Source organism: Lupinus angustifolius, chromosome LG01 (assembly GCF_001865875.1).
Source record: "Lupinus angustifolius cultivar Tanjil chromosome LG01, LupAngTanjil_v1.0, whole genome shotgun sequence".
Taxonomy (NCBI): Eukaryota; Viridiplantae; Streptophyta; class Magnoliopsida; order Fabales; family Fabaceae; genus Lupinus; species Lupinus angustifolius.
The window spans coordinates 19,999,806-20,012,460 of NC_032009.1; the positions used below are offsets into that span (position 1 = coordinate 19,999,806).

Below are 12,655 nucleotides of genomic sequence, written 5' to 3' on the forward strand. Positions count from 1 at the left end.
AAATGAACACGACTTCTTGGTTATTTAGTAAACCAAATAAACTATACTAAAATCAAATGAACTACATGGAAGTCGTATTCAGTTTGCATGTCGACATGATGTTGTTATTCCTCAGATGGACTTCTACACTGAAGTCATCACTTGGTATCACGACTTCCAAATGAAGTCATTATCCCAGCCTAGCTTCTAAACAGCAAGCATAATGATAACTAATAACAAATTTTTTCCATTGTTTATTAATTATAAAATACAAAATTAATCTAATTAGTGTTATTCAATGATTTATTAATTAAACCACATACCGCTTGAGTTAGATATATATATATATATATTACTAATATTAATATTGAAAGATCAATAAAGAAGATAATAACCATAATTATTATTTATATCATTTTTAAAATAGAATGTTTTACTTGTTGCTACTAAATCATGTTTTGAAAGTATAAACAAATATATTATTTGTATGTTTGATCCTCCATACCAACTATTTATTAAAAAGTAATTCATTTTCATTAAAAAATTAAATTTAAATAAAAACCAACATATATAATTGATATAATTTGATTTAAAGTTAAATGTTTCTGTTACGAAATGTAAAGATATATTAGTTTCACATAATGATCGAAAGGTTAATATTTCAATTTTGGATAACGACATTTGTTGGAAGAGACAATCGCATACTTCATGCCAGATTATAACCGATATAATTATTATATTGAATAATACTGGTTTTCACAACGGTGTATCTAATTTGGATTATAGGAAGAGAATAGGTGTAAGAATATTAGTGTTGTTCTTCTATCTTGTAAAACTCGTCTAAGAAGAAGAAGAAGAAGATGATGGTTATTCAAATCCAAAGACCTAACTCTCTCAATTTGAACCTTTCTCTTCTCCATTCCTCTTCCCTCTCTCATTCCCCTAACTTTCTTCCCTTCATTCAAAGGAATAGTAGTAGTAGTAGAAGAAAGAGCTTCTCAGTGAAATGCTTCTCCATCTCAAAGATACATGGTTATGGAACCCTTGATTACGAACGAAGACCCATTGTGAAATGGAACGATGTGTACAAGAGGATATCATTCATGCCTAACTCTGAATTGGGTTCTGTAGATGTGTTGAATCAGTGGGAGAATGAAGGTAAGAATCTCACTAAATGGGATCTCTCTAGAGTTGTTAAGGAATTGAGGAAATACAAGAGACACCAAAGGGCCCTTGAGGTACTTACCATGTTCGTTTATTTGTTCTAACTTTACTTTATCACCATTTAATGCACTTACTATACATCTATCATTTATCATTTATGATTCTACTTTTAGGGTTTGTTTGCGAATTGATTTTTGTTAGGGTCACTCGGGGAGGTAGACTAAGCCTCTTAGAGTCTGTTTGCGAGTTGAGTTTTGGAAGAGAATGAATGAGAAATGGAAGACTTATGAGCCATGTCAGCAGCGTATTTGATGTCGGTTTGCGAGTTGTGTTTTTTAGGGAGGAAGAGAAAGGGAAGACTCTAGAGCCATGAAATACACTTATGATTCATTTCCCTCCAAAATCCAACTCGCAAGAGACTAAGACCATTAGTGGATGAATATTGATTTATATTGGGAGAATTACACCCACCTTTCCTATGGTTTGAATTAATTACACCTAGCTCCCTCTTGTTTTGGAAAGCTATACTCACCTCCCTTGAGATTCAATTGTCATTATACTTACCTCCCCTGAAGGGAGGTGAGTATGGCTTTTGAAACAAAAGGGGTGCAGAGTGTAGTTAAACGATACGTCTATAACTAAGAGGAGGTCAGTGTGATTTCCCCTCAACATTTTTATTTGGCTTTTTGAAGTCTTTGGGTTGTCTAGGAGTGTGTGTTAGGTTTTGTTTTGGTCAATTGAGTGATGATTTGTGAGTGGTAAGTTGTGTTTTCTGTGAAACGGTTTTGAGTGTTGGCTGTTTTGGTTTTTTGTTGTTATGGGCAAAACTGATCAAGTAGTTTTGTTTTTCTTTGTTGAGTAGCTTGATTCTCTTTGAACCTGCTAATTATATGGCATTGTTTGATGAAAAATAATATGGTACCTGAGATTGAACCACTGGCACGGATAAGTTAATTTGTGGCTATTGACATGGATATGATACTTACATATTTGTGTGTACAATGAGCATTCTTCATGTTCAGTAGTTGTGTATGCAGCTTTAAGTAGTGTCTGAAATGGAATAGTTCATGATTGTCAATTTTATTATACAGCATTATTGCCATTTGATTTTAGTCACATGTGATTTATGCTTCAGAACTTATAATGGATCAGAGAAGCTACTAAGTTGTTTGTTTTTAACATTGGAAAAATATAACGAGCGGGTAGCAGAGATTTTCTACTTCTTCCAATTTAGTATTTCATTGCTGTAACATGGAAGCTTAAGGGTTTATGCATATAGTGTTTGAAGGTCTGAAAGATAATAAAATCCAAATAGTTCGAACTTCGAAGACGTGCACTTTTGTGGGACAACAACATTTTCATATGTTTGTGAAGTTATTGTGACTTGAGAGTGAGATTGAAAGGTACATAAAATGGAAGAGAAAAGAGACCAGAAGAAGGAAAGCATGTTGTGGGCTTTTTAATATCTTCCTCGATATACTCCATGTACCAGGGATGTCATCTGTTAAGTATCAAAGTCCCACATCGGATGAGAATATGACCAAGAGCCATTTATAGTGGCTTGGACAATCCTCACCCTTTGTGCTAGCTTTTGGGATGGAGTTAGGCCCAATTATTCCACGCTCCAGATATGTTATATCTTGGCGGCATGGGGTGTGTGTGTTAAGTATCAAAGTCCCACATCTCTTGAAAATATGAGCCATTTATAATGACTTGGGCAATCCTTCCCCGATGAGCTAGCTTTTGGGGTTGGAGTTAGACCCAATTATTCTAATACTATCTAATTAAAACTATTTGATGGGTCATAACTTTACTTTAAGAGAAAATATACACCTTTAAATTAAAACTATATAAATAAGCTTCTGTCTTACTAATTCATTTCTTTAAATTATATCATTTTGAATGAAAGGGAAACATTGGACATTTTTACTGAAAAATTAGAAACTTTTCACATTCCGTTCAATCTTTCTCCTCATCTTTCCCATCTAAGTTCTAACACTTGTAACAGAGTAATCATTGCTATGACTATATTTTGTATATGGCTTGGAGGGCCATCTATTATTATATCATCTTTGGACTATTGTTCAATCTAAAGGTCGCTCCATCCCGATTGCAATGTCAGAAAAGTATAGCATTCTCCAAAGTTTCTGTAAAACCATATATAGTTACAGTCTGGATCAAAGATAACTCAAGCCATAGCATTAGGTGTGAACTATATGAGACTACAATTAAACAATTGATTCCATAGAAACTTTATATCCTAGAGTCCATTAAATATCTGCTTGCTTCACTGTTTATGTAATAAACTTAGTTTTAATGGGTAGATATACATGTACAATTGTTGTGAAGTAAGTCTTATACTGCCTACTTCATTATCTCAAGAATTGTTTAAATACTTATTGGGCTACTCGTCTCATAGCCAATTGGTTTTGAGATAGAACCTTAATATGGTATCAGAGCCAAAGCCCAGCCTTTTCAGATTGTCATGGGTCAAAAGATAGATTTTAGTCATGGGTCAAAGGTAACCCTTCACTTGATATAAAAGGCTTCTTTAGAGGGAGCATGTTGGGAAGTAAGTCCCACATTGCCTACCTCATTATCTCGGGAATGGTTTAAATATTTGTTTAGTTACTCTGCTCATTGCCAATTGGTTTTGAGATGGAAGCTTAACAATAATATACAATTTGTAAAAGCATTCTTATATTTTCTTATTGTAAATCATGTGTTGATTATAAGTTCCATATTTGCCAATACCACCAACAAAATTTGCGTGTGATTTGGAACCCTATTTTTCCCTACTTCTCTATCAGTTGGCATGCTTCCTAAAGAATCATGAGAGTATGATGCCCATTACTATTCCACATAGTCATCATTACATTACCCTGTCAAATACTGGTACATTAGGGGTATATTCAGTGGGGTTTTGATAGCTCCTTATACAGTCGTTTCTATTTTCTAGTGTTACTCCTTGTAGGTTTGAATCAATTTTTGCTTCATCATAAGTGAAATATTTCTGGAAAAAATTATTTCTTGTTTGTTGTAACTCATTCATGTAGGTGAGTCCACATCACTAATTACTCTTCTTTTCTCTATTCTTTCTTTAACTTAAAATGTAGATGATAATCTGGTTCGTTTTTTATATGGAACCAATTTTCAAAAGAACCATGAATTGGTATGCAAGAATCAATTCACGGTTCTCTACCAAATTGACATAATTGTGTTTGAATGATCATGATATTAGCCATGAACAACTTTATGAAAGTAATTTGAAAATGTCACAGGTATATGATTGGATGAACAATAGACCAGAGAGGTTTAGAGTATCTTCAAGTGATGCAGCAATCCAGTTAGATCTAATAGCCAAAGTTCGGGGAGTGTCTAGTGCAGAAGAATTTTTTGAGAGACTGACTAATAAGTTAAAAGACAGGAGGACACATGGATCTCTTTTGAATGTATATGTGCATTTTAGATTGAAGGAAAAGGCAGAATCTTTACTTGAAAAAATGAGGAGTAAAGGGTATGCGGTACATTCACTACCATTTAATGTAATGATGACTATGTACATGAACCTTAAGGAATATGAGAAAGTTGATACTTTGGTCTCAGAAATGATAGAGAAAAAAGTAAATCTTGATATCTACTCATATAATATCTGGTTATCTTCTTGTGGATCTCAAGGAGAAATAGAGAAGATGGAACAAGCGTTTGAACAGATGTCGCAGGATCCTACCATTATCCCTAACTGGACTACATTCAGCACAATGGCGTCAATGTACATGAAGATGGATCAGTTTGAAAAAGCAGAAGAGTGCTTGAGAAAGGTTGAGAGCCGAATTAAAGGTCGAGATAGAATACCTTTTCATTATCTCCTGAGTTTGTATGGAAATATTGGGAAAAAAGACGAAATTTTCCGTATTTGGAAAACCTATAAGTCAATTTTCCCCACTATACCAAACTTGGGATACCATGCTATCATTTCTTCTCTGATAAGATTGGGTGATATTGAGGGTGCAGAAACTCTTTATCAGGAGTGGGTTTCAATGAAATCATCTTATGATCCTAGAATAGGAAACCTTCTCATTGGCTGGTATGTTAAGAATGGCGATACGGATAAAGCTCTGGAGTTCTTTAAGCAAATGAAAGAAGCTGGTGGAGTTCCAAATTCAAGTACATGGGAGGTTCTTTCTGAGTTACATATTGCAGATAAGAGTATTTCCGATGCTCTGTCTTGCTTGAAAGAAGCTTTCGTGGCTGAAGGTTCAAAGAGTTGGAGACCAAAACCCCCGAACGTGATCGCGTTCTTTGAGCTTTGTCAGGAAGAAGATGACACGGCGAGCGCCGACGTTTTAATTTCATTGCTGCGGCAGTCAAATTTTTTTGATGAAGTTTATGCATCAGCCATCGGCTTATCTGATGATACCATCATCAAAGGTGATTTGTCAAGCAAGGTTGATACAGCAGATACAAGTGATGTTATCAATGATGATGAAAACATAGATGATGATTCTCAGAAGTTGTTCAACCAATTGGAGAGTAGCTTTTGATACTTCATTTCTTTCAATGAAGATTGATACAACTGATGTTGTGAATGAGGATGAAAACATGGATGTTGCTAGAACTAGATAAGGGTTGTTTTTTGTCAAAGGTTCATCCAAGTGCTAGAAATTTATGTTAGTTTTTAACAATGGCATGTGATGTTTTGCTTCTGAAAAGAACTGTTTTTGTTGAAACTGTTAAAATTAGATTATTATATTTGATTATGATTAATCTATTATAATCTGAATGTGTTTATGTTTGAGTATGATGGTTGAAAAATGGTTTTAAGATAATTTTTAGTTAGGATTGTAAAAATTTGCTTTTACAAATTTACTAACATTTAGATACATACATAGTTGTAACTTGTAATATTATTGGTAGAAAGATTATATGTATAAAAAGTGAATTGTCTTAGATATTGGTAATATAAATATAAAGAGGGTGTTGGTTCAAGATAAAAAAATGAATTGTCTAAGGTGTTAATTGATATAAAATATATAGCCTCAGAAAAAAAAATAGAATGTGATAATAAATAGTTAATATATCATTGCCTAATATATGATATAAAAATAGTAAAACTAAAAGGTGAAAATGGCAGAACAGGATCATTGTCTAAAGCTAAGTGTTTTTATACATAGTGGGTCACACACAGTGCAATAGTGTCAGAATAATGCATAGCTTCACATTATTATATATAATGATACAAACTCTGAATCAAACACTTTTACTTTACGAATTGGATTCCTGACAGGCATATTCATGTATAATATAAATGTAATATTTATGTGTTGTTAGTATCTAAATTTATATAATCTATAATAAAACTTTACCTATTGTATCAACTCTTTGTTGGCAATTTATTAGATTATTATTGTGATAAAATGTATAAGAAAAAATGAATATAATTGATTGTGATAATGATGTGTGAATAGAGTTTGACCCACCACAAGAACAAAAAGCCTCTCTTTCACTCCACGCCTCACAACATAACCCACCAAGTTCCTCTCTCTCTCTCTCTCTTCAAAAGATGCAAACTTTCTTTTGTATTTCCCTCATTCTCCCTCCAAAATCACAACTTTCCTAGCTTCTTTTCATTGTTCCATGTTCTTTCTGGTTATCACACTTCAACTAGATTCTTTGTCTATCACTTCAGGATACATCTTTAATGGCTATACTCTCATTTCTTCTTTACCTACTTGCAATCTCAGTATCTGTTTATGGAGGTCAGTTCCTTTTTTCCTTTCATTTTCACTATATATATATATATATATATGGTCATTTCATAAGTACACTGTTGTATGAAAGTTGTGTTTTTTCTGTCATGACTTAAGATTCTCCATGTGGGTTTGAGTCCTTTTATTATATTTTCCATGTGGGTTATTCTAACTTTTATTTTGAGCATAGTAGGAAAATTACCAATGGGTATTTATAAAATTATTTGATTGGGTATGTTTGAGTTGAAATGTTTTTAGGGTACAACCTTGCTAAAAAAGCATGGACAAACATAGTAAATAGCCATTTTATTTTATTTCTTTACCAAAGATAGAGGGTTCATGTTATAAAGCACTTTCCTTTTACCAAAAAAAAGTTATTGGTCTAATGATATAAGACCCAATGGATTCGCAAAGTCGAATGTTCGATTTCTTAGATCGACACTGATTGGAAGGAAGAACCATGTACCGGATTAGTTACTTACCCAAAATATCGAGAATACTCTTGGTAATACAAAAAAACACTTTCATTTTGGCATAGGTATTTTCAACTTTTTTGTCCTTACTAAAAGACAGTTTTTTTGGATGCAGAATCTCCAATTTGCCCTCTTTTTATGAGATTTTGGGGACCATGTTATTGCGGCCCAGCTCATTAGACAGTTGTTTTATAGTTTAATACTTAACTACATTTATGTTGAGAATGTGATGGACTATAATACCCTTACCCGAAAATGGCAATCATGATAAATATAATCAAAATTGGGTCTTCAATCAATTTATTTTAATAAGGAGAAATGATAAATAAAAGTATAATGGTAATGGCCTATATATTATATACATCAAATGGACTAAAACAAAGTTAACAGCTGTCAACTGAAGAACATGGACCAACAAGGCATCGGTAGAAATCCGAATTGGATCCCAAATATTCCTGGGAGCGACAATTGTTGATTGTTGAGATGGACTAGTCATGCACCCTAGATATACTATGTTAAGGTTTCCTTTCATATAGGAGTACTTGAACATGTATTTATATCACACCCGAAACAATACGGTAGACGACGTGTGACTTATTTCATAAGAAAAATCAAACCAATCAACATTATTGCACTAGAGATCCTCTGTCGCAAAGTCTGTCCTTATTCCTTGTCCCGGTCCAATCAGTTTTGAACAAATAATATAAAAATGTAACATTTTGTTATTTGACAATGGTGTTTCTCATATAAGCTGCCAACATTTGAATATGTCGCATTTCTTTTAGCTAAATCCATGTCCCTTAGCTTACATATAAGACACAAGAAACACACATGGTATGACAGGTAAAGTAACCTTGGATTTTGCAAGTAATTCTCGACCACGAAGGTGTAAAGCTAAATGTTTTAATAACAATGACAACCAAACCTTAGTTCCACTAGGTTGGGTCAGATATACAGATAGAACGAATCCTTAATGTGCTATCATAACTCATGTCCATCGACAAAAGCATTGATCTTTAAACTTTTCGTAAGGTTTCACCTATGATTTTTCGTGGTCTCCCCCTGCCTCTAGAAATTGGACTAATCTTCACCTTATCTGCCTTCCTTACTACGTCTTCTAACGGTATCCTAAGCACATACCTTAACATCCAATGCACGATTCTACCATCATTAGATTCTCTTTAACATGTATAGAAATTCAATAGTCTTCATTTTGTATCTCTTCTGGATGGTGGCTACATTTGCATTACTTTATATATCATTCATAGTTTATGAGCAGTATCATATGGTCTTCTTGGGTGATTTACTTGTTGAAAGTCCTTCATTTGTTAGTGTTTCTGTTTTTGCAGATGCGTTCATTGGTGTCAACATTGGTACAGATATCACTGACATTCCGAGTCCAACCGATATTGTTGCCCTTCTTAAGGCTCAAAGTATCCAACATGTCAGACTCTATGATGCTGACCGAGCCATGCTTCTTGCACTTGCTCACACAGGCATCCGTGTAACTGTTTCTGTTCCCAGTGACCAGCTACTTGGCATCGGCCAGTCAAATGCCACGGCTGCCAATTGGGTCGCTCACAATGTCCTAGCTCATGTCCCTGCCACCAACATTACTGCCATCGCTGTTGGATCTGAAGTCCTTACTACCCTCCCAAATGTTGCACCTGTCCTAGTATCCGCTCTAGAATTTATTCATTCTGCGCTCGTTGCGGCTAATCTTGATCAGCAAATTAAAGTCTCTACTCCGCACTCTTCTTCTCTCATCCTTGACTCTTTCCCACCTTCCCAAGCGTTTTTCAACCGTACTTGGGATCCTGTCATGGTTCCCTTGCTTAAGTTTTTGCAATCAACTGGCTCATATCTCATGCTCAACGTATATCCGTATTATGATTACGTACAATCAAATGGTGCAGTGCCACTGGATTATGCTCTTTTTCGCCCGCTACCGCCGACTAGGGAAGCTGTTGATGCCAACACTCTACTTCATTATACTAATGTCTTTGATGCAGTTGTTGATGCTGCTTATTTCGCAATGTCATATCTTAACTTCACCAATATCCCTATTTTAGTGACCGAGTCAGGGTGGCCCTCCAAAGGTGACTCGTCCGAACCAGACGCAACTCCTGATAATGCTAATACTTACAACAGTAACTTGATAAGACATGTCCTTAACAATACAGGCACTCCTAAACACCCTGGAGTTCCAATTAGTACATATATTTACGAGCTTTATAATGAAGACTTGAGAACAGGTCCAGTCTCGGAACAGAACTGGGGGCTTTTTTATGCTAATGGAGGACCGGTGTATACTTTACACTTGACCGGTGCTGGTACTGTTTTTGCAAATGATACAACAAACCAAACATTTTGTGTCGCTAAGAATGACGCCGATACTAAGATGCTGCAGGCAGCACTTGATTGGGCTTGTGGACCAGGGAAGGTGGATTGTTCGCCTTTGCTGCAGGGCCAGACATGTTATGAACCGGATAACGTTGTTCAACATGCTACATATGCTTTCAATGCATATTATCAGAAGACGGGTAAATCTCTCGGGACCTGTGATTTCAAAGGAGTTGCAATTGTCACCACCACAAATCCAAGTAAGGCCTCTCCACACATTCATAACTATTTACTTGTTAACTTCACAGACTTTATCAACAATTTCTTCGTTCAAAATAAGTCTCCAAAAATACTGAAACAATTTCTGGCCATATGAATCAAAATAAGTGTACATTTTCTGTTTTCTCATTATGTCATGTTAACTTATCAAAGAAAGTAGTGTCACAATTTCAGGTTCAAGTTGCTTAGCATTTCAAAATAGCTGATATTCGTTATATTATCATTGTTACAGGTCATGGTTCATGTATATTTCCAGGAAGGTATGATCTCAAGCTTATGTTTATTATATATATGTTCTAGTTGTCTTGTTCTCATTTGCATTACATATTAATAATCTTCTATCAAATTCTCACCCCATGGGCCTAAAAAAACCTTTCAAGTTGTTCCATGTAAGTCGACTATCACGGGTTTAAATCATGGTTGCGATCGTGGCTGCTATGGTTATGTTGCGTATCATACGAAAGATTAATGAGGTTGCGATGTGGTTATTTGATTATATTAGTCCTAATGCTTTTGATTTCTACCATCTAATAAATCATAAGCATAGGGACTTTTAGTTAAATCTAATAGTGGTTGATTACCAAAACTGCAATATTGCAACTACAATATCGTCGTGTACCACGATTTAAAACATCGATGACTATCGGTCATTAATTTTTTATTTTGATATTTGTGGTGAACAGTGGTGGTAAAAATGGCACCAGCATAAATGGAACAACACAGGCCTCATCTCCTGCTAGTTCTACAATCTCAGGTTGCATGTCACAATATTATTACAAAGGTGGATATTTCATAAGCACTTTGATATTTGTTGCTTTAATTTTATGTGAAGTTTTTGTCTTATAAAACTAGGCACATTTCATATTCAGCATTTGGATGTAATTTATTGAGTAACTTTAGAAAGATTGTAGCATACCCAATTTTGTGTTCCTCATGTTGAGGATTTAAAGGGTGGCAAGGTTGGTCAAAATGTGTAATAACAATTGTAACCATTCAATTTATTTTTGTACAAACGAACAACAAATATTTGACATTATTGCTGTACCTACCTTCTTAGGGGTACTGTATTTTATTTCTTCCTTTTTTTCAAAATGTGTATTCTACCATCATCCGAGCTGAGTTTAAAATCTATGTACTGTCAGCATATCATCCATTATTGATTTATAATACCTTTGTTTTTGTTTGAGAGTCAATGATAGTTTACAAATTAATGGTGGATGATTTGCTAACAATATAAAAAACATTTACACTCGATGTATATATATTAATTCCTTTAGAAATATGATAACTCTCAATATATCATTTACATGTATCACATTTTTACTATTTTACTCTTTATTTTAGTACTAAGGAACATATACATATATAATTGGGAAGTTTTTCTCTTCATTGATGAGTTTATGTGTATTAATTTTTTGCTTGGACAAATCCGAATTAGTCTCTAAAGATTCTAAATGTTGGTTAAATTTTGAAGGACGAAAATAAATATTTATTCAAATAAAAAAATTTGAGGAATTAAAATAGATGTTGGCTAAAATAAAAAGATAGACTTTATAGACATAAATATCCAATTTTCAATTTTTTCCTTAAGAAAAATAGCAAAAATATATTTGGAGTGAAAGTTGTTGTATGGAATTATGGAAGTGTACGGGATGGAGGTAGAGGTGGTGAGGGGTAGTGTAGGTACTTGGTACCCTCCGAATTTGTTTACGAGTTGAATCTTGAAGAGAAATGAAAGACTTGAAAACTATCAAATGTACTTATGAGGTGGTTTGAAACATTCGCTTACCTTTATTTCCTTTCAAAACTAAACTTGCAAACATATACTATAGTATAAATCATAAATATAGTATGATTCTTACTAATGTGTAATATTTGAAGGGTGAATACCCTTGTATCCTTTTAATAATGTTATTACTTTGGATGATAAGAAATAACATTGGGTACAATAATTATAATTCTGACCCATCATAAAGGGAAAATAATCATTATCTAGTACATAATTATGATCACATTATAAATGCAAAGTGCATGTATTTTATTGTATTCAAATGACCTAAAACTTATTCAATGCTTGAGAGTATTATGAATATGATGATCCTCATAATGAAAACAATTTATATGATGATCCATATTATTATCTTAATAATGATGAATAGATTATAGTGCCACTCGTCTACACAAGGGGCATAGGTTGTTAAGCATAAGCCATTGTTTAATGCATTCCATATGAAATTTGTGTTCACAACTCAGCTTCCCAATTTCTACTCCATTCACATAGTCGTCCTACATAGAAAATTGTCAAATATATCAGATCATATAACATTGACATGAGAATATATAAACGTACTTGGTAAAAAAGAAAATAAGTACAATCAAATAGAAATGATGAGGAGAACATAAAATATCAAAAAGAGGCCTATATATATATATATATATATCAGAAAAACTCAGATGAGAACAATGCATTATTATGAGAAATGAGAACAATTAATATGAATCACTTTATCTTATTTGAACGATTAAGATTAAAAGATATATATGCATATGACTATTATGTGATCAATAACTAACTTTTAATCTTAATCACTTATGATTAGTTGTAAGGCCCATACTTATTGTTCTCACAGTTTTTATATGAGAACTGTTCTCACTTGAATTAAAAAA

The 12,655-nt window shown here is 33.7% G+C and overlaps 2 protein-coding genes across 3 annotated transcripts; both read left to right on the forward strand.

Annotated features, from left to right (window-relative positions):
* Nucleotides 792–5,866, forward strand: LOC109352407 (pentatricopeptide repeat-containing protein At1g02150). Its single transcript, XM_019594391.1, has 2 exons — nt 792–1,217; nt 4,425–5,866. Exons 1-2 carry the CDS (start codon nt 840–842, stop codon nt 5,685–5,687), a joined length of 1,641 nt encoding a protein of 546 aa, XP_019449936.1. The 5' UTR covers nt 792–839; the 3' UTR covers nt 5,688–5,866.
* Nucleotides 6,651–11,036, forward strand: LOC109352427 (glucan endo-1,3-beta-glucosidase 3-like). 2 transcript variants are annotated; one of them, XM_019594421.1, is made up of 5 exons: nt 6,669–6,736; nt 6,875–6,902; nt 8,716–9,969; nt 10,221–10,248; nt 10,672–11,036. In XM_019594421.1, exons 1-5 carry the CDS (start codon nt 6,707–6,709, stop codon nt 10,832–10,834), a joined length of 1,503 nt encoding a protein of 500 aa, XP_019449966.1. In that variant the 5' UTR covers nt 6,669–6,706; the 3' UTR covers nt 10,835–11,036. The 2 variants fall into 2 exon arrangements, with proteins under 2 accessions (XP_019449959.1, XP_019449966.1); XM_019594414.1 differs by having other exon boundaries at nt 6,651–6,902.